The sequence below is a fragment of the Rhinolophus sinicus genome, chromosome 7 (genome assembly GCF_057876585.1).
Source record: "Rhinolophus sinicus isolate RSI-liver-muscle chromosome 7, RSI-T2T, whole genome shotgun sequence".
NCBI lineage: Eukaryota > Metazoa > Chordata > Mammalia > Chiroptera > Rhinolophidae > Rhinolophus > Rhinolophus sinicus.
The window spans coordinates 54,947,101-54,968,813 of record NC_142507.1 but is presented as its reverse complement, the minus strand read 5'-3'; the positions used below and the strand labels follow the sequence as shown (position 1 = coordinate 54,968,813).

General features: G+C 51.1%; 2 protein-coding genes across 6 annotated transcripts in view; one reads left to right on the top strand and one right to left on the bottom strand.

Annotated features, from left to right (window-relative positions):
• Nucleotides 1-4,982: 4,982 nt before the first annotated feature.
• Nucleotides 4,983-21,512, bottom strand: SYT11 (synaptotagmin 11). 2 transcript variants are annotated; one of them, XM_019711111.3, is made up of 4 exons: nt 21,204-21,512; nt 16,068-16,894; nt 8,838-8,958; nt 4,983-8,261 (listed from the first exon to the last, which is right to left on the bottom strand). In XM_019711111.3, exons 1-4 carry the CDS (start codon nt 21,235-21,237, stop codon nt 7,951-7,953), a joined length of 1,293 nt encoding a protein of 430 aa, XP_019566670.3. In that variant the 5' UTR covers nt 21,238-21,512; the 3' UTR covers nt 4,983-7,950. The 2 variants fall into 2 exon arrangements, with proteins under 2 accessions (XP_019566670.3, XP_019566669.3); XM_019711110.3 differs by having other exon boundaries at nt 8,835-8,958; nt 21,204-21,509.
• GON4L (gon-4 like) overlaps nt 20,371-21,713 on the top strand; it is a 46,663-nt gene continuing 45,320 nt past the window's right edge. For 2 of the 4 annotated variants that reach the window (XM_019711100.3, XM_088799643.1), the window contains exon 1: nt 20,373-20,429. The gene's annotated coding sequence lies outside the window, so the exon portion shown is untranslated. Of the gene's footprint in view, nt 20,430-21,713 lie in introns of all 4 variants that reach the window. The other 2 variants (XM_074318860.2, XM_019711102.3) reach the window with 2 other exon arrangements.

Genomic DNA, 21,713 nt, shown 5'->3' with positions numbered 1-21,713 from the left:
AGTCTCGAGAAGGGTGAGACGGAGGGCACTTGGGAGTTCCACAAGCTAATGGCGTTCTTGGTCCAATACTGCGAATGTTGGGTTTGCAGTAAACCTGGATTTGTTCACCTTTGAATTAAAATCTTTTTTCAGATTATTCCTCCCCCGTTTGACCAGCTCAGCTGGAACTGAACTTAGGTGGCACCGTGCAGGGAGCTAGTTGGAGAGAGAGCCTCGTCCTCTGACTAAGGGATCATTCACCTTGTTCTCAAAATACCTCTCAGTGATGTCACTGCACACACCCGTCTTGTCTTTCTCCCTTTTCTGCCTGCTCAGAAGCGCTGTGACACAGGTAGGTAGAGCGTGAGTTAGAAGAAAACAAGGAAATAGCCACTGTGTTTGTATTTTACTCAGAAGTTTCGACAAGTGTTTTTCCGAGAAAGTTGGGAGATGAGTCTGCTGCTGTTCCTCCTTGGTTTATTGCTTAGCTGTTTCCAGGGTGTGTGTGCTCTTGGCCTGTTTGGCTGGACCGCACCCTCGTCGGTGAGGAAAGCTAGAGCTGCCTTAGCGCTTGTCTGCAGAAAGACCCGTATGCATCGCGTGGAACTGACGTGCCGCCTGTCTGGCCTCACTGTCAGGAACACGGGACCAAGTATGGCCTGGAGGCCCCAGGATGGATCTTTAGGACTTGTGGTCAGCGGTCAGTTGACTGTCCCATGTCCGGATGGCCAGAGCTGGGGTGTGGACAGCTTCCTTCAGCTGAAATGCACTAGCTGACCTAACGGAAGACCCCCAGCACGTCCTTTCTGCTCCTGGGGGGTTCCAGCTGATTGGGAAGACGAGGCCACATAAAAACCGACATTACATTGACCAAAACAACACTTGGCAAGGTCTAGGATTAACTTGGTAGGTGGGGTTAGCCCATTAGGTGTCTCAGGAGGAGGAGCAGTGCGACAGGGAGCAACAGAAAAGCCAGCACTGTGCAGAGGACAACTCCGACACAGGCCTTGAGGGCGGAAAGTCCAGACCGGATCACGTGACGTGAGGGCTGGGGTACAGCCAGAGGCCAGCAGGGCCGGGCTGGGGGTGGAAAGCCAGGGAGGCCGGTCCGTCGCGAGCACAGGTCCCAAATACCTGGTGATTCTGCATCAGAAACAGCTGGAGAGCCATTTCGGTTTTTTTCTCCTTTTCTCAGCCTGTGGAAATGTTGATTTGATGGCTCTCTGGTAGGACCCAGGAATCTGTAAAAACAGAACCCCCCCCACCCCCAGGTGGTTCTGCCACAGCCATGCAGCCGGCCCTGGATGACTAGGAGTCACTGAGCTGGACCCGGGGGCCGTGGAAAGCAGTGACGGGCTGTTATTCACAAGGTGGGAAAGTCAGTGGATGTACACCTGGGAGGAAGCAACAAAAAAGGCTCTGATAGTGCACAGGTAAGGAGACGGGATTGGACAGGACAAGCAAGAAAAACTTACAGGACAAAGGGCGGGGAGGTCTTCGTGTTGGGGGCGTTCTGAAACTGCCAATCAACTTTTGAGCACGAGTTGGCCCGTAGACAAAAAGGACTGGACGTTTTAACCTTGCTTAACAAACAAACAAACAAGCAACAAACCTTGAGGAGCAGCTTTTGGTTCAGTGTGTACATTCCACAGCACACATGACCATGTCATGAAGTCACCCAGCTTTTTGAACAAAAGCTGCTGGGGTGTGGACGTGTCATTTCCTGCCTGTCCCAAAGCTGGTTATTGCTAGCGTTTATTACAGTTTGCTGTGAGCCAGGAGAAAAACCTTTCGCTCCCAAAACACCCCCACTAGATGCTCTCCCTGGATCCCCTGCAGTGGAGCGTGGAGGTGAGGGAGAAGTGGAGGCATGCTTTACATGAAGGTGAGTGCAGGGACGGGCTCAGGGACAGGGCAATCCACACCAAACGGCTGGCGGGAAAGTGTCTGCATGTCAGTTTGGTCAGAAATAACACAGTCCCACCCCAAACTGTGGCCACTCTTTCTTTCATATCCTTAGACTTCTCGAGAATACGTGGGTTTGACTGGCTACTACACACTGACCACCACCAAAAACACAGTAACAGAAACCACTTCAGACCCAACTTCTGAAACTCCCCGACTCGGCCTCCAAGGAGAAGGGGAAGCTAAGCCTTTGTGAGTTTGCCTGCATCCTAGATGGTACATATTTTGCTGCCGGCCTGTCTGCCTTCATCCAACAAGTTTTCACGAAGAGTCTGCCACAGGCCAGGCTTGTGTTCGGTGTTGGGCAGTCCCCAGTGACTAAACAGACAAGCACACAGTTCTCGGGGCATCTCTAATTCTAACGTGCAAAGTCTCATGGGAGATTTGGACCAAAGGGCAGAAGAGAGCGCAGGGGTAAGGGACATGCAGAGTGTCAGTCGCTTGCTAACGGTCGTTACATGTTAGCGTGGAATCTGGTGGGAGGGAGTGGAAACCATGCAAGTGCCCAGGTTCATGCCACTGCAGGTGACCCTCTGCCACATTCTTGAGGACCTTACAGTTAAGGTCACGAGCACATTCAAAGGTGCGTCAGTTCCCACTGGGCTCTTTCTGTGGCTTTCTTTGAAGTCTCCACCCGGTCAGCAGTGACGGTAGGAAAATACAGATGGTAGAGAAAAAGCCAGGCTGCTAATCCAGGCTCCACGCTTATGAGCCGTGGAACTTGGAACAAGTTATTGAAACTCTGGACTTCAGTTTCCTCACCTGTTAAATGGGAATAATAATAATAGCACATATCCAACAAGGTTGTTGGAAGGACTAAATGAGTTCCAAATGTATAAAGTGCTTAAAACAGTGGCCAGGACACCTAAACATTCAGTCATGTTAGCCACTTTTGCTATTATCATTAAAAAGAAAACGCATCGTTCTTTAGGGGCCCGTTAGAGCTTTGTAATTAGATTGACGCTCACTATCCCAGGTAAGGAGAATTACCAGCCCCCCAGGCCTGAACACCAGAGCAGTTAATGAGTTCCCAGGCTTTTATCCAGGCTGTTCTGGGAGCACATCTCTTCCTGGGCCCGTGAAGCCTTACGGCCTCCTGCAGGGGCTTGTTTCTGAGCTCCAAGCAGAGTTCTGAGCGTCCCAGAGGGGCTCAGAGGTGGTATTTCACCCAGTACCATGTTAGGCCCTTGGGATGGTCTCTGGGTTACTGTCTTATAAAAGCTCTGCTGATTACAAATGACGTTCTCAGCCTTCCCAAAGAGGGGACATAAGCACTAGACTGTTTGTCTTCTCAACCCACACGGCATGGGGGGCGGGGGGTAAAATCAGGATGTGGGGCACTTACTAGGCTGGCAACGCTCCTTGGAGAGTGTGTCGTAAGATCCCAGGAGAAAATACTTAGAGTGAGAGGTCCTGCAGAAAACTGTGTGTGTTCTCTCTCGGGTGCCCACCCGGTGACCATTTCTCCTTCCAGAAAAAATGATTTTATTCGAGAATCCACCTCTTTCCCATACTCAGTTCCAGGGCAATGGCAAAGGTAATCCCATCCTCCTTGCCTGTGATTGGTTCAGAAATGCCGAGGGGACAGTTTGGACCAGCAGGATTAGAGGAGAGAATTGCTAGAGGCCTCGGGGTGGCTTGCCTTATTTTTCTGGGAGGTGTGCTGAAGCAATCTCCTCTCTCCTCCTGAAAATGAATGAGGATGCATGGAGCCGTGGAAGGGGTTCTAGAAACATCAGGAAAGCCTTGGGATAACGCTAATACTGAACATCAGATGGGCCCACAGAAAAAACCTGGGTCCCTGATAGTTTCAGTGACCTTCTGCTGGAGTCAGCTCCAAAGCCTGCCCACCTTTGACTTGTAGTTGGGTGAACCAATGCACTGTCATCGTGTTTAAGCCAATTCAAATTTGGTTTCCTGTTAATTGTAGCCAAAAGCATCCCGAATGCCGAGATTCTCTTACTGTCATTTTGTTATACCATCATGTTACTTGTCAAGACTGTCACCTAGAAAAAAGGAATCTATAAAGCTCCATGCGTGCCATGATTGCAATCCTAAGCTAGTTAAAACAAATTGGAAGGAGCTGTGCCCAAATGAGTCATCTCTGTCTGTAGCTGGACTTTTCCTGTTTCTACGAACATGTGCTGTATTTTGCATGTTTTCTGCCATGATCCTGAGTGACGGATCAGGAGAAAATGCACAGGAAATAAGACTGGGAGACAAAACGTTTGTTAAGGTTTTGGAATCTTGACGATTTTTTTCTAATTGTCCTATGATACGCTTCTTATATTAGTTTTGTCATTTAAAAATGTTTTTTAGTTCCTTCACTGAAACTTAAAAAAAAAAAAAGCAGGGACTTTTCCTCCCACTTCCTTTCTCTCCATCTCTAGCACACACTCTGGGGGGATCGTTTACCCAGAACAGAAAACGTGGAGAGGGCACCGTTCCAGGCCTTCAGGCAGCCAGGGAAATCCACAAGGATCAGTGGGCAGTGCTCACGTCACCCCATGCCTTGGCCCCAGACCGCGGGATTCAGCGCTGTGCCTTTTCTTTCAGAGCATTTCTTGGTTGGTAATGACACATTTATTAGTGATTATGCGACGAATGCTTGTCCCCTGTATTGTACCCACAGTATGTGGCACCTGGCGGACACTTAACACGTAGTTGTTGGCTGATGTGTGAGAGCAGAATCAGCCGGTCTCAGCCTTGCTTCTTGGAATAAATATGTCCAATTACTGGGGTGCTAAAAAACATCATCTCTCCGTCTGGTGGTTAGGATCTTACGAATGACGTTTTGAGAGGAAAATAGACTAGAAAAAGGACTAGAACAAGCAGCAAACCAAGTCGCCTACCCAGTGAGGGGCTTTAGGACGGGAGCCTGGAATCTGCATTGTTTTAACAAGTGCTCCCCGCGGACGATTCTGAACCAGGTGGTTGCAGGCCCACACTTGGAGAAAACGCCCTAGAACGTCCCCTTGGAGTCCAAGTGTTAATTTCACAGCCATCCAGCTTCCAAGAGAACCACGCTGACGTCACTCTGTCTTTAATGTCAGTCGGCTTTTATTTTGCAGTTGTGTGGTGCGTTTACAAATTCAACATACAGGATAGCATTACATATCGTAGGTTAGCGATACAGCGTTACGCGAGTTCACACAATTCATGTTAGCTTTTTCAGGTTTTTCTTCTTTAATTTGACATGTTTATTTTATTTTTGAGTTTCCTTTTCACAAGAGAAGACACAAGGTAAAGAAAGACGACCACACTGGAGAAGGAGCAGAGTGAGGGATGTGTCACTATCATGGCCATAAGAAAAGCCTTCCAAGACGGACTTGCACTGTCCCCTCTCCTGAGCAGGCGCCCCTGTCCCCCAAACCAGTTCTGTTTTCACACCTAGAGCACATAAACATGTGTGTCTTGGCCGTGCTCCACGGAGAACCGAAAGAAGAAATAACTCATAAAGGGACTTCTGTTATTAAGAAAAACTCTTGTCTTCCCAAAGGAAACAAGACAGGACAGAAGGACTGACTTTTGGAAAATCAGAAGTGACCATTCCCTAACCCTTCCTGACCAGGAGTGCCTTGTGCAAAAGCTAGGACGTGAGTCTCTTGTCTTTCTACTGACTCTTAGGAGGGGGCATTCCTCCTCCACCGTTACCAGCTAGGTCTGGGAGGGATGAATGTGAAAGTCAAGGTCAGCTAAGAAACTTTGGGGCAGCAAGGTCAAGGGCACGATGGGTCAGGCCTGAGGTAGGAGGGAGGGACCCTGTACTGTCTGCCTCTTGGCCTTTTTCTGGGAAAGACACCGAGGCAGCTGTCAGGCTCCAGAACTACTGGTTCCTCCCCTGTCACCACCCAGTGCGCAGTAGACCCAAAGAATGCCAGGAATAAAGCTACAAGGAGGTGGGGGGCAGAGGAGCGGGCTGCGGCTATTCCCAGACTTCCGCCAGGAGGAGCTCAGAGGCACACACAGCGGGGCGACCACCACCGGGCTGGCTCCACCTGTTGCTTTAGCATTGTCTCTGGGAAGGAAGCGAAAGCAGTTGCTCAGCGATTTCTGATCTTTAGACATTAAGGCGATGAAGAGGAACCGTTGAAATTCTTTCCTAATGGGGCTTCAGAGTGCTCCTGTCAGATGTACAGTAAACCCTCTCAAAATGCATTTTTAGAAAAGGAAAATTAATTTCTTCTACATATGATACAGTATTTACATTCCACAGAGTACTGGTGGTGGGAACCCAACGGATGGTGAGAGACAGAGTCGGATTGTGGGGGGTGGGGGCTGACAGGGACAAGGACAGAGCTTGGGCTTCGTGCCCGCTCATACCACTCTGCACTGTCAAGAATCCAGGCTTCGAAACACAACGAAAGGATTGGGGGCTGGGGCAGGGGTGAGGTTGGTGCAGATTGATTTCAAATCCACAAAAGCTAAGGGCACATCCAGGCAACACCCACTCCCGCCACGGAGACCCAGATTTTCAACCCCCGTTTCAGAAGCAAGTTAGAAAGTGGGGTTCGGGCATGGGAGTGGATCTTCCACCTCAGCTAATCTCTCAGGCCTTGCTTCAAGGTGCTGCTTATCTGAGTTCCTCTCCGGGCTGGCAAAAATATCTCCTGCCTACCCAAGTTTCCTTATCGTCAGTGACTTAAGTCTCTGCCACCTGAAGCGTCAGCCTTAGATCCATGGCTGGACGAGGGGTAAGGAGGCTGACGTCTCATCCCCGCAGGGTGTGCGATGTCTCCAGGACGAGCATAGAACCCTGTGGTTCCCCCTTCCCTCCACCTTGTTGTGAGGCCCGGAAGTTCCGAGAACCAAGCACTTTGTTTTGAGGGAAAGGACATCCTGAAAGAATCCAAGTCACCATGAATGACTCGTGGCGTCACACTGTTATTTTTAAGAGCCATTACTGAAAATTTTAAGGAGAAGAATCTTTGAAGGAAGGCCCGTTGCCTTCTGAAGCAAAACTGATCACATCTAAGCTACCTGAGAAGACACTAAAGCTTCTCAAGAGTCGCATTTCTGGAAAAACAAAGGCCAAGTTAATCTTTCAAACCTCTGATGATTTCTAACCCATCGACCAAGGAATGGCTGTCGCCCTCCATACAGAGATGCAAAGGGAGGGGTGGGGGTCACAGTCATCTCACTTCTCTCTTCGTCCTCATACCTGCAAAGAGCGTTTGGGATCAGCGGGGCTGTTTGTTGGAACTGTCCTACCGCTGAGTTGGAAGTCTCCAAAGCTCTTTTTGGAGAAGTCATCTTGTTTTGTGAACCCAGCTCTACCTCCTAAGTCGGATGGGCCCATGCGCTTTATCACAATCTAACCACAGACTGCCGTCTACCCCTTCATAGCAGGAGCTCCGATGGCGAAAACACCCCATTTTTCAGAAACCCTTTCTCCCACACATGCTGTCTAATCCATCCCACCTTTGTTTCTTGCCTGGCTAACGGACCTGTGGACCTTGAGCTCCAAGAGTGGAGAAGTAAGAGGTAATAGGGAGAGGAGGTGGTGATGATGTACACGTGAGGTCTTACAAGAGCAAAATACTCTTTTGCAGAGGTGAGGAGTGAGAGTAACTCCAGAGAAGCCCAATAAAAAGAGGCCAATTTCAGGTCATCAGCAAATACAAGTCGGCACAAAACACAATTTTCATGGGTTAAAATCTGTAACTTGATATTGGCAGTTAGGCTACTTTCTTCAGTTTGTATTAGACATGCAAGTATAAGGTTACATTGTTATATATAGACTTGTAGAGGTCTTTCCCTCTCTTTTTTTTCCCCCATTAAAAAAAAAAAAAGAATTTCTAGTGCCTTGCAAAGGAGAAAAATCATCATCGCTAAGAACTGATCTGCAGCTGTGGTCATGTGGGATGTTCTTTGTGGGGTTTTGTTTTGTACGAAATTTTCTTCTACAACTAAAATGAGGTCTCGAGTCCACTTCTCTCTGTCACCCCTCTCCCCGCCACGTCCCTGCCCAGCCCGGCCCCGGGGGGAGCGGTGAGGGGCACAGGATCAGTACTCGCTCAGACTGTGCCACTTGGCCACAGGTTTGCGGGGGCTTTCGCAGACCTCTCTCCAGTGTTCGGCACCACTGGCGGTGCCGCTGTGCGCCCCCAGGATCAGCCTCCCCACCACCTCGTTCTTGGTGGTGCGATCAAAGTCGATGACGAGAAACTCAATGCTGATGTCGGGCAGGAGGTCAGTGGGGATGTCATAGATGAAAGACTCATTGAAGACGGGGTTCAAAGTGCACTTCTTGACATGGGTTTTCTTCTTGGCGATGCGCTTTCTGCCGTAGTAGACGTTCACCTTGACATAAGGATCTGGGTCCCCCAAAGAGATAAGAAAAAGGGAGACAGGCCTATGACACGGTCCTCTCTTAGGAGATGTGGTCTAGTGTTGGAAGGGGGGGATCCTGTCTGTCTCTTTGGTGGCCACCCCCACGTGGTTTTGGGTGATGGCACAAACATGCACGCTGGCTGGGTTTCAGTCCGCCCGCCTGGACGAGGGCCCCGGGGAACCAAGAGAAGAGAATAACCTCCTCGAGTCAGGTTTGAAGAAACCCCATGCCACCGGGAAGCGCTTTCAAGGACACAGAGACTAACAATTGCCTGCAGCCCTTTTGAGACGTCTCACCTGGAGCAGGGAGGGCCCGGCACCAGGCAGGATGCCATTTAGGGTACCTCGCCGAAGGTAACGACCCCATTTGCTCACCCAAAGCACCTCCCTGGCTAAGAAAGTCTATAACCTAGATATTCGTCAGGAAGAGGGGCAGAGAGACGGACAGGTGCAGCGTGAAAGGCGGGAGGGGCCTGAAACGTGGGGGCGTGTCTGGGTCACGGGCAGGAGGCAGGGTCTGTTCCGAAGGTTAGAAATAGGTTGGAGTAAATAGCTGCTACCTGAGAGGCCGGTGATATCCATCTTCGGCAAGTGTCTGGCTTTGAGGACCACCACTGTCATTCTCTGGGCCACGGGCTGATAGGACAGAGACACCTGGAGCTCCCCTCTGCTAATGCACTTCTGTGGAGAAGAAGCAACAGGTGAGAACCCAGCAGGCGCAGGCCCGGGCGGAGGGCAGGGAAGAGCAGCCCCGAGAGGGAGCGTGGGGAGAAGGCCGCTCAGCTCAGCAGGTGCCCGTCGTGTAAAGCTGTTACCGTCGCACTGAACAGGGAGGGAGGTGTGCTAATGCGGGTGGTGACACTACATGAAACCATTTGCATGGACAGACAGCCCAGCCTGGTCTGGATTCACGTCCTGCTGCCACTTGTCACCTGTATGACCCAGCACAAGTCCCTGACAACGCTGTACTTTGGTTTCTCATCTATAAAATGGAGATAAAAACTATGCAACGCACGGGCTTAGGAAGAAGATTCGGGAAGTTAACCTGTGTAAAATGCCATGGTCCGCCCGACGAGTACATTCTCTCTTATTCTCTCACTTGGTTCTTGTGATAAAAACGCTTTGAAGACTGTCCCGTGGGAGGTTGGAAATGTGGGTCTGAGTCAACCTTGCCACGTTCGCATCACCTGGCCGTGGGCGAGTCCCTGAACTTTCTGGAGCCTGTCCCTCCATTTCCCAGGGTGACCAGCCACCCTGTATCGTGCGCACTTCACGTCTTCCTCAGCCCGGCTGGCTCCCGCCCTCCGCCCACGTCTTTGTCTCCCGTCTCTAAGTTTCATCGAGGCCCTATTTTGAGCATGAAAAACCTCTAGTCCTCCGAGAACATTTTAAACATTTGGATACTTACTCCATGCCCGGGGTGGGGCAGCCAGCGCTGACAGGACTCCCGAGGGTAGAAGAGACAGAGATGTGAGCAAACGTGAACTAGGCCGAAAAGGAACAAGCCTGTCTAAGTGCTGCCGGGAGGCCCTGGGCAGGCTCTGCCAGCTGACGTCTGGGATGAGTTTATGAAGGGTGAGTGAGGGACCGTGAGACAACAGGCAGGGGGGGCGGTCATGGCCGGCGGAGTGGTGGGGATGGCCGGGACAAAGGCACTGGGTCCTGAAGGGGTACGTGGTGTTCAGGGAAGGGCGAGGGGGAGGGGCCGTGTGCCTGGTATTGGGGTGCCTGGCCAGAGGGATGTGCCCGGAACCTGCGGTGGGGGGAGCGGGGGGGGGCGAGGGGAGGCTGAAGGGCCGTGGGGACACTGGAACAAGCAGCAGAGTCAGCCCAGTCCAGAGGAGGTCTGTCAGCACACGAGTGACAAAGTGACCGTCGTGGTTGTTACCATCTTAGTAATAATATGATTGTCGTGAAAGCTGGAGAGTGAACTGCAGTGGACAAAGGTCAAAGTCAGAAAGCTCAGTGGAGGGGCTGCTGCAAGGCTCAGGCAGCTACGGGGAGGCCTGGAACCGGGGCTAGAGCAGAGGAGATGGACGGAGGGGAGCTGTGTCTCAGGAAGAGTCGTCAGGGTTTTCTAGGTTTGGTGGCTACTTGGATGGCCGTGTGAGGGAGAGGGAAGAGATGCAGGGCTATTTCTCAAGTTTCTAGCTTAGGAAGTGGGGCTGGGGCTGGGATAAGGAAAACAACAGGAAGTAGGGGATATAATAAGTTAAATTTAGGACAACTTCATTCCCCGACTATCAAATCTGATTCCTTATAGTCTTTATAGCTTCAACGAAATGTCACTTACGTCAGGAATTCTTAGATTGAGCAAAAATAGACTCTTCTCACCACCAGCCTTACATACCCTCCAAAATGACTTATCCTGTATGCACTTACTAAGGGCCAGGCACTCTGCCAGCAGCTATGCAAAGCTAGACAATCAGGAACCCTCTCCTCAAGAAGCTCGCAGTCTCGTGTTCTACCTGCTCAGGTGTGTCTGGTGCAGTAGTAAATAATTTAACGAGCTCATTAGTGAAAAACAGGGGGGAAAAAACCCTGAGTCTATGCTTTATCAACCTCAAGTCCTCTCAAGGGAAGAACTCTGATAATATTTCACATGGCTTAACACACTTCTCGAGGTTCCATTTCACACCAGGAGCATGTGGAAATGTCTCTTGTAAGGCACAGAACATGACTGAAGAAAATTTAAACTTAGCCTCTAGCTTTTGAAGTTGAAGTACAAAAGAGAATAGATTTAAAAAAAAGATTTTCATGGCTTTTCTTCAACGCCAGAGTGAAGCTCCACAGGTTTCCCTTCCCCAGGACATATATGTTGTCAGTGCCTGACTGGGTCCATGGGAAGAACCTTCAGCCAGTTTACAGTGACAGGCTGCTTGCCCGTGCCAACCAGGACCCTGCGGGGTGGCTTCCTTTCCACGGGAATCAGACCACAGAGACTGTAGACTCACTTCTGGGAGGAGCCACGGCCAAATGGCAGCAGGAAAGTGTTGCTTGTGACAAAGCAAATCAGATGCCTTCCAGACATTCAGAACTGAGCTATCCAATACAGGACCCACTAGCTCCACACATCTATTTAAATTTTAATTTGTGAAAATGAAAGAAAATCGAAAGTTTAGTTCTTCAGTCACAGTAGCTCTACTTCAAGGGCTCTACAACCTTATATGGCTGGTGGCGGCCACATGGGGCAGTGCACAGAGGGGACAATTCCATGTCACAGAAAATCCCAGCACACAGCGCGGGGCGAGAAAGAACCTATGGATTATTTGGGCCACTGCTCCCCTTCATTTCCATAAATAATGAAATGTTAACTGGATCTGATGTCTATGTCTGAGGCCACCCTTGAATACTGGTATCTAAGTGTTCAATACGCAATCTGTAGCTATGGTTCTAACTTTATATACAGAAGGAGGATAGGTGGGGCAAAAAGATTTGACGTAAAAACGAAGGGTTTAACTTGTAAAAATAACATTGACTGCAGGACTAGGCTTTAGGTTTCCCGATTATTTATCTAAAACTCTGTTTCCTACATCATCCATTACAGCCAAATCTTCCTCCTCTAAGCCCCCACGCACCTTCCCTACTCAGAGGACGCGGATGACTCCTTTTAATACTTTTCTCCCCTAAAATCGCTCCTCAGGTAACTGTTCTCCACCGGATCCCCCTTCGCCTTTGGTATTTTCCCTGGGCAGAGTGCCTGCCGCTCTGTGATGCCCACATCCGCAGCCACACCACCACCTGAATGCTATTCCATTCTGCAGTGAAGACCAGAGTCTCACGTCCGTCCCCTCACCTCCCCCACTTCTCGTTCCACCCAATCCCACTCCAAGCATCACTGTCAATGGCTCTTTGTCACGGGCTGGGAGCGAGCTCTGTTTCCCAGCCCCTTGCTTAGTGAGGCAAAGGCCCTGCTGAGGGGCCGGGAAGCAAAAGGCGGAGGAAGGGGACAAGGGTGTTAGCCATGCCTGACAGAGCAGGGAGGCCTGGCGCTCAGAGGGCGGGATCCTCCTCCCTCAGTGGAAAACAGACCAGGAGCAAGGAGCGGGGGTCCTAGAGACATTCAGAGGAAGGCAACACTTGGCGAGGGAGCAGTCTATTTCTCGGTTTCCTCTAATGAGCAGAGCCCCTTCCAGAGTGATTTTCTGGCCAGAGTTTTTGCACTAGGTGGACGCACACATCCTCAATAAACCGTTATTGGGGCTGGAAGTCCAGCTAAGGGCCACCTCCATCCACATAAATCACAATCATGGGAAAACAAAAGAAACAAAAGCCTTAATGTTCAAGCACATCCCCCCTGTATCCGCCCCAATACTCATGCATAGCAACCTTCTTTATTGTTCCTGGAAACTTGACATTCCTTTTTCTTTCTCCCTTTTCAGTCCCTTTGGCTAGAATGGATGACCTCTAAGGTCCCTCGTAAATCTGAGATTTTAAGAATCCTCTCGTTCCCATGACCATCATCCCAGGTCAGCAGCACCAGATCTGGCAGTGGAGAGACAGGAAAAGGTTTGGAAAACAATGACCTGCAGAAATTAGGAGAAGTGGAGCAACACTTTATTACCTACTTTGTAAATCACTTCTTTCCCCCCGTCTCTTCTTTATCCCCCAGCCCTCTCTGTATCGCCTGCCTTCTCCTGGTGGGGGATTTATTATGGGAATGTAAAGTCACTTTAATTTCTATCTGAAGGAAATATTTGGAAAAAAGCTGCCATTGAAAAAAAAAAAAATCTAATCCCAAAGTCCAGCTCGGAGATTTGGGGCATCTCGATAAGAGTTTATGCTGTGATCTTCTTGCACTCGTAATCAAGGGTTAAGATTGAATGCTTCTTGCATCTTTTTGGATATTCCTAAGAGCTGAGAGTGCTCTCACAAGCCATCCCAGGAGGCTTCACGCTCCAGCCTAGAGGGAGGCTGAGCCCACAGATAATAATTGCTTGCCGGGAGGAAGGCAGTGAACTGGTTAGAGTCAGAAGTGATGGCCAATCCTGTGCTTCTTCACCTGGAATGGCCTGTCCAGTGGAAAGGACAAGCGTGTGTTGTCTGCTACAGGCCAGGAAATGCAGTGAGGAGTGGGCGGCTTCCTTAGAGAAATGCAGGTCTCACCAGTGGCCACCCAGGAATCTTCGGAGGAAGATAATCTGGCCCCATATGATAAGGGGATGCCTGACACAGAGTGTGGAATAGTCCGGAACAGCTCTAACTGATGAGCTAAGGGGAGATCCAGAAAGGGCGGACTCTCGGCCAAGCAGGGAGGACTCAGGAGATGTTTGGAGGCTGTCATGCTAGGGAATCACAGGGACGAGTGACGGGGAGATGACAGTCATGGCTCCGATGGGACATGGCCCTGCCCAAGACGCTGGCTGGGGAAGCCTGGGCGGCTGCAAGGCTCTGGAGTGGGGCCGCACAGGCTCCGGTGTCCTGTCTGGGGCCTCTTCCAGCGGGGGTGTTGCCCAGCCCTGGCTTATCCCTCCCGAAGGGAGTTAATAAAGTGGAAAGAAATGTGCCTCTTGCCAAGAGCCCCTGGCAGCTTAGCAAATGCCATTGTCTGTGCTCCCTACGCCATGTCCTGGATTCGAGGCTCTTTTGTACGCAGCCCAAATCAGTCCCTTCCCTTGCCGTCTCTTCCCAGCTGCAGCTTGGCACAGAGCCATCCTTCCGTCTCAGCCTTGGGCTGCGAGGGCATCAGACTCGGGAGGAGTCTGGCTAGTTGGCAGCTTTACCAAGGTTGCGGCTACAGGGAAGGCTGTGTTGGAAAAGGGTCTCCCTGCGAGAAGAGCTGGATGAAGGCAGGGAGGGGAACACTGGAGCCACTGCCAAGAGGAACCTAGAAATGGGGGGGCGGGGGGAGGAGCGGCTGGCAGAAACCTGTGGAAAAGAGATGGTGGGAGAGGAGAGCGGACAGAGGGGGTTCAACAAAGCAGGGGCTGCGGTTTGTGGCCCTGCCCTGCCCCGTGGCCTCTGCCCCCCAGGCTATGAGAACCCCTGCTGTGTTAAGACTCTAGGATGTCTATTAGACCCCGCGTTGGGCCTGTGTTTATGTCCTGACCAAACGCCTCTAATATTCTTCAGAATGTCTGGGCTTCCTTGGCCCCGGGAGGTGAGCTGAGAGCCATGTGACAGCAGCAGTGCTGAGGGCGGAGCTGGCCGCAGTGGGCCAGGCGCCTCTGGAAACGCTGAGAAAGTGAGAACACACCTCCAGGGGGAATTGCCCCTGGCCCCTGCCCCATCTCGGTGTGTCTGTGTGGTGCCTTCTTCAGCGGACAGACCTTGTACCTGCGAGCGCACTGGGCGCTTTCCCTCTGCTGGTCTGGAAGCTTCTTTAGTCCAATCCCTAGCTCTTGCCTCCCCACTGAGTCCAGTGTGGGCTTGCAGGCAGCAAAGGCATTAAGAGATGAGCGAGCACGGCACCTACAGCCGGGGCCCTTCCTGGGAGATGGGCAGCTGTTTCTAGTGACCCTGACATCCTTCCTGAACCTTCTATGTGCTTCTCCACTGATGCAGTTCTCCCCATCTTCTTTTACTTTGTCAAAACAAAATACAGACATCTTCAAAGGACACATATCTCCCAGGGGTCAAACGTTATTAAAAATAGAAATAATAATAACAGTAGTTACAGTTGACGGAAGGTTTCCTATGTGCTAGGGGATGATGTAAATCCATCAGCTTCCTTAACTCCTTTAAGAAACTGAGACAGAAGCTAAGCCACTTGCCCGAGGTCACCTGACTGGTGGCATGTGGATTCAAACTCGGTCTGACTTCCAAGCCCTTGCAATTAACCACTTATGTTTTCTCCTGAAAAGAGAATGAAACTGAGAGTTCCAAACGTCTACACCTTCTTTCAAAGCTCCTACCACACTCGCAGCACGGTAACTGCCAAGACTGTCTGTCTTTCTCTCCCACTATAGTAAAAGCCCCTCCAGGGCAATAATATGCCCCGGGGTATTATGTCATTTGAGCCTCCTAACCCTGTCGGGAAGGCAGTCTTAACAGCTCCATTACACATGGGGAAACAAGCCTAGCAGTGTCCCTCACCCATGTCACACAGCTGGAAAGGGGGTGAGCAGGGACGTGAAGCCAGGCAGTCCAGCTCTGAGGCCCTAGCACGTCAGCACAGAAGGACACTGCCTCCCCGTTTGTGGGAGAGGAACTAGTGGAGGACGGGGGTACATTTCTTACACCCCTGAAGTTACAACGTAAGACCCAGCGCTGGCGCCGTGGGAGGAGGGCAGAGGGAGGGCTCTCAGGCCCCCTCTAATGCCAACGGGGAGGAATGGGGCCTGGCGTCTGTGGCAAAGCTTCAGGCCTGGGGAACAGGCTTGAAGGTGAAGCGATGCATTAAAAAGCGTTTATAAAATGGTTATTCAAAGACGTAGGTATAGTACGTGACGCGAATGACACCCGGAGCTTTGGCTTGGAAAGGGAAGCCGAGGGGAAAATCACTGAACTCTTTTCACCATTTTTCAGCTGTGAGAAATAAGTTCGCTGGAGGACGACATGTTTTGGAGAAGAAATGAGCCCCTATATCCTTGATATGACTGGGGGTCCAGTCTGCTCCCCGGGAGCTGGGCACAGCATCAGGGTGCCCACCACTAAGTGCATCTCAGGAGCCACCTGCCCATCGTCTCCCCAGGAAGGCGCTCCTTAGAGGAGACCACCGCCAGGCCACGGCTGAGGGCTTCCTCCTACAGCCCCTCTTTGCCACCCATTCCATCCCCTTCCCTGCCATGCGTCCTGAGATCTCGTGGCCCCCACCCACCATCCCGCCCCACCTCACGCTTCCTCCTCACCTGGATGTTCCTTTTGATGATGTCCCTGGTCAGCTGGACCTTGCCTGTGCTGGGGTCCACCCCGGCCAAGGGCACCATGACCTCCCCGATGACGTCGTCCCGCGAGAAGCGGTCAAAGCTGAGGACGAGGAAGTGCAGCAGCAGATCCTGCAGCTGGCTGTACGGGACGCCGTAGAAGGTGAAGGTCTCGTCAAACACTGGGTCCAGGGTCTTGCGCAACACTCTGGTCTTCACGCGGTGCCGCTTGTCGGGAAGGATGGTCATTTTGATGTAGGGGTCAGAGCCCTGGGTCTGGTCATCCATCACCGGCAGCCCGTGGGCCTCCTGGATTGTCACCACCAGGGCTTTTTTGGGGAAGTTATAGTCCACCGAGAAGGTGAGGGATCCTAGCATGACGTCCTCCTCTGGAGAGGATGGAGAAGTAGTTTTGCTCTCCCCAGGGGTCAGGCTGGCCATCGGGCTCCTTAGTTCTTCCCCATAGTCCACTTTGATGGGTAGCTGGTCCATACAAGCTCCAGAGCTGGGCCCTCGGGGACCCTTGTCCCGGCCCAGCAGGCCGGCCTCGGCAGCGTCCACCAGCAGGTTCCCTCGTCCACCTCCCCGCCCAGGGCCATCTTTGTCTCTCCGCACTTTGATGATTTTATTCTTGTTGCTGAGGGTCTCTGGGTAGATGCTGATGCCCTTGAGCATATGGATAAACTTGTATGGGGGGTTCTTGTGCTTCTTCTCCGCCTGCTGATGGCAGCACGTCCAGACAAAGACGGTCACCGAGACACACACCACCAGCACGGAGGCCCCGATGAGGCCGGCCACCACGGGTGACACATCTGAAGGTGGAGACCAGAGAAGCGTCAAGGCAGGTGGACCTCAAGCCCTGGCCTGAGCTCCTCTGCTCGTCAGCAACCTACTCTCCCAAGCCAAATGGGCTCATCGGGGCTTTGAACTTCTCCCCCATCTTCAAGCTGCCCTCTCCCACCCTCTTCAATCAATGCATGGCTCTCCCTTTCCACCAAACCTGGGTGGAAGTTACCTGGATGGAACCGTTACCTGGATGGAAGTTACCTTCCCCAGAAAGCCTTCCTGACGTGCCCTACCTGCCTTCCTGTTCTTTTTGGCTTTTCCTCAGTATGTACGGACTTGCTTAGCTCATATAGACTTGAAGCTGCCCTGTAAGTGTTACAAGGTCACCTTTTACATGGGAACCCCTTCACCTCAACTGTTACACGAGGGCACAAGCTGTCTGGCTTCAGAAGGACACTCCACAGCATCCAGTACAGGGTTTGTCAACAGTGGGCCTGTGTTAACTGACTGACTGACATACGGGGTGGAAGGATGTGGGCTTGACCTTGGATGGTTTTAGTAGGATGCTCAAGGGGGGGGGGGTGTAGAGTGGGTGGGTAGTAAAAAGAAGAACTCTGGGTCTAAGTGCTTTTAAAATATTTTCCAAATTTCAGCTCCCAGGTATTTAAAATAGAAAAACTTTAAATAGAAAAAACAGACGGTGGAAAATGTCAGATCTTTCCTTAAATGTTACCTTCTTAGTAAGACCCTCCCTGACCACCTATTTAAAAGTGCAACCTTCTCCACCCCCGAGAGCCACACTTCGTAGCCCTGCTTAATTTTCTCCACGTCTTCTCTCTGACACACACACAAACACGAGAATACATATAGACACACACACACACACTCGTATAATTTTGCCATTTATTGTCTATCTTCACTAGAAGGTAAGTTTCATGGACAGGTTTTGTCTCTTTTGTTCATTTCTGTATCCCCAGCACTAAAAACACATAGTAGGCACTTAATACATATTTGTTGAATGAATGAATTACTAAAAAGAGACAGATTCCTTCCCTTTCCTTTCTCTTGTCTACCTTTTCCCACTCAAGTTGGACCCCTGAGTTAGATAATTAGGTTTGGGGTTATTTCCCCCTTACATTCACTGAAGCTGATTAGTCTAGATCCATCTCCAACTGAAAACTTTCAAACAGAGGTTGGATTCCCCCTGGTCAGGCATATTCTAAAAGGGATTTCTTCCATGAGGACTGCACTAAATGTCTGATGTTTATTCTACTTCAGACATTTCATGGTTCTATGAAAAAAAGAAGGGCTTACATTTTAAAATAATCTAGATAAAGAGTAAAGCTATTAACAAATAAATCAATTATCCATGGCATTGGAGGACAAAAGGAACAAGGAGCATGGGTCACTGCAATTGTCCATGCCGTGCTGAATAATAATAGTGGTTATTCTCAGAGTATTAGGTGGAATGAATTATGAGGGAGAGGGTTCACAAAATGGGGCGTTCAGCCTGGAGAGTAAGAGAAATAACACCCTGTTCATCACTGAATCCCCGAGTCTCCTGCATCTGATACGGGCTCAGGAAATATTTGTTTGAACAATTGATAGGTTTCAGTTGTCAATCAGAATGGGCACAAGCTGCAAAAATGGCTATTCATCAATCAGGAGCTTTCCTGAAAATTGTTTGCTACTGATTCATGAAACTGAACATTGATTATCTCCATGCGAAGAGGAAAACAGGGAACTACCAAGACAGGTATATTTTCGAGACTTATTTGAAAGGGAGATCCAAAGGCCCTCGTTGGGAGATACCTGTGTGACCCTTTTGGCTCTACCATAAATCTACTCTGTGATCTTGAGGGAACCCACTGCTGCTTCCCAGGCCTCAAGTTTTACTGTTAGAAGATGGAGGCGGGGTGGGTAAGAGAGAACATGAAGGATTCTCACCTTTCATTGGTCAGAGAAGGAAAAGAAGAGAAACAGACAGATCCATCTGCCCGAGGTGATCACCTCGGAGACCTCCCCCACCTTGTTTCCCACCTTTGCCCCACTTTCTTCTGTATTTGATCGTTCCGTAAGCCCTGCTTCTCTCCCCCACACTCAAGGCAGTGAAGTAGAAAAATCATCAGAACTCTTTGTCTTGCTTTCGTCAAAAGCTCGGTGGGAAAAAGAACTTGGACCTAATGGCTGAAGTGTGTTTCAAAGTAGTTGTAAATTGCAGTGACCCGGGCTGCTTGTTCCTTTTGTCCTCCAAGGTCATGGAAAATGGGAGTGTTGGCTTGGTGTATCTCCCAAGAGCTATGGCGTTTGAAATGAAGTACTCTGGGACACTTGAAAAAGTCAGAAGTGGCAGTTCTCTATGTGGGAGATCCTCTGTACAGGTCAAAAGACCTGCACGACCCATCGGGGCTATGCCCAACTCGGTCAGCTTCTGATCTGACCTGTTATTGACACTCCCTTTATTAAAACAGCCTTTCCCTGTCAAGGAGGCCGGTGTGATACAGTGAAATGAGAATGATCTTTGCCATCAACTGGATATTGGTTTAAATCCTACCATGACCTCACCAGTTTCTTTGACTTTATTGTATCTCCCTGAGCCTCAGTTTCCTCATCTGGCAAATAGATATAATACCAACACCAGAGGCTATTTGTAAGGATCTAATGAAATGTAGTATGTGAAAGGCCGATATAATTTCTTTTCTCTTTTCCCTCTACAGTAAATCATTACATTAAACTCCACACCATTCACTTTCCAAGGAACTTGGGACTGCAATTAGAGAAGAAATACGTTGGCAAGAAGGCCTAAGAAGAAAAGGAAAGTGCAGAAAGAAAATCATGGAGTGCAGTCCGACTGCAAAAGGGACATGTTTTGGAAATTTGGGACTGAAGGAGGGAAGATGCAAAGGTGAAGGGGAAGAAAGAAACACCATAAAGATTTAGCCTTGGGAGTCCGTGGGACAAGCACTTAGAGGTGTGATCTGTTGTCTGCAGACTCTCCCTGACCCCATGTCCTCTCCTGTAGTCTCTGGATATTGAGGGAGTTCTGCACAGAGTTCTGCTTATTTCCAAGGACCCCTTACTGGGGAGTGAGAAAAGCCATTTCCTGGTGGGACTGCGGCCCCACCCTAACCTTCCAGATTGTCTGAGGGTTAGGATCTCTTAGGGGTATGAAGGAACGAACCCCAGGTTGACAGCACTCAGACTGGCTTCTACCACCCAAACTGGGGGCGACCTGACGGAGAAGCTGGGTAATTCTTTTTCATTTTTGCACCAGGAGAGCACACCACAGGAAGTTTGTTGCCCTAGCCTATTTTGGGGGAATCTCCAAAGGGGGAAAAACTTGCTTCTCGAGCTTTTCTTTCCCGTCGTCTCCCCTATTTTCCACTCCACTCTGCTCCAGGGAATGTAACTGATCTTGGAGCCCATCGGGCTGGGTCGGGGACCAGCGGCGCCGAGATGACGTAATGCTTTCTCTGGTACACAAAGCGGCCTCCCCCGGGCTCGGCCTCTCTCGCCCCTCCCCCTCGGGCCTGGATCGGGCCCCTGCCAGCGCCAGCGCGGGTGAGTCCCCCTTTTTGAAAAGCCAGCAAGCCAGCCCAGGGAAACAGGGAACAAAGGCCCGGGAGGAAGCGCCTAGGCGCTGCCAGGAGGCCCAGGAATAGACATCACGTCATCCCCCAGCCCAGCAGCACCAAGCGCCATTTGGAGGCATCGGACGGACCCACCATTACGGTGCAGAATACAACTTGCAGTGCTCACGTTGCATCCGGCTGACCGGCTTAAGGAGTGGCTTCCTTTCTGCTCCCCACCCCCGCACCTCTCTCCCCAGAGGCCGCCGCCTCCCCTGGCTGCTAGCCACACAACCCCCAGTCTCCAAGCTGCCATCTTGGTGCCCCATCCCCCTTGCCACCTCCCTCCCCCGCAGCCTGAGGGGTAGGAGGGGGAGGAAGGGGCACCGCCCTGCGTGCCCCAAGGGGGAGGGCTCGGCCTACCCCACCTCTCCTTCCCCAGAGGGAGGGGTTCACGTCTTCCCGAAGCTCGCTGTTTTTCACCTCCAGCAATGCCGATGGTGCACCACGCAAGGTTTTCGCATCCTGCACCTCCCACCCTCCGTGTGGCTCTGGCCTTCCCAGCCCTGCAGCCCACAGCTCAAGTTCAGGCGCTGTCCACTGCCCGCTACTCACCAACACAGGCCCGATTCTAACGGGGATGGCTCTTGAAGGCCCTGGTCTGGGCTCCATTCCCTGTCCAGCTGCTGGGCTCTCCTGGCTTTGCAACGGTGTCGACTACCCCAGGCTTAGTTTACCTCTTAAGATGCTCCAGGGCTGTACTTACCAAAGCTAGGTCGGATATTGGTGATCTCAGCCATGTCGTAATCACAGGCTATCGCTATAAAAATGCTTTTGCAGCGGTCAGACAAACTCTGGGAACCCCCGGTCAGTATGGAAGCCGCCGCTGTAGACTGCTAGGTCAGGGGAGGGGGAAGGTATCAGGCAGACGCCTCCTGCGACGGTCTGGTCCCTGGTTGCCAGCTGCGGTCTCCTCTTAAGATGCTCCAGGGATGCTCTGAGCTAAGGATGCAGGTGCAGGCAGACTGGTCCTGATGCGAGGTAGGCCCCGCCTTCTTCCGAACGGCCCTCGGCGGGAGACTCCGCCTCTGTCCGAAAAGTTCCGGAAGGCAAGGCCCGCCCCTTTCCGGAAGATCCCGGGGAGGGGACCCCTCCCATCGCCGAGATTGCCTAAGAATGAGACTCCGCCCACTGACGGGCTGTGGGTCTATAAGGAGAAAACCCTGAGGCCTGAGTAAGAAGTGTAGGTACATTATCATATGAGGTTCTATAGATC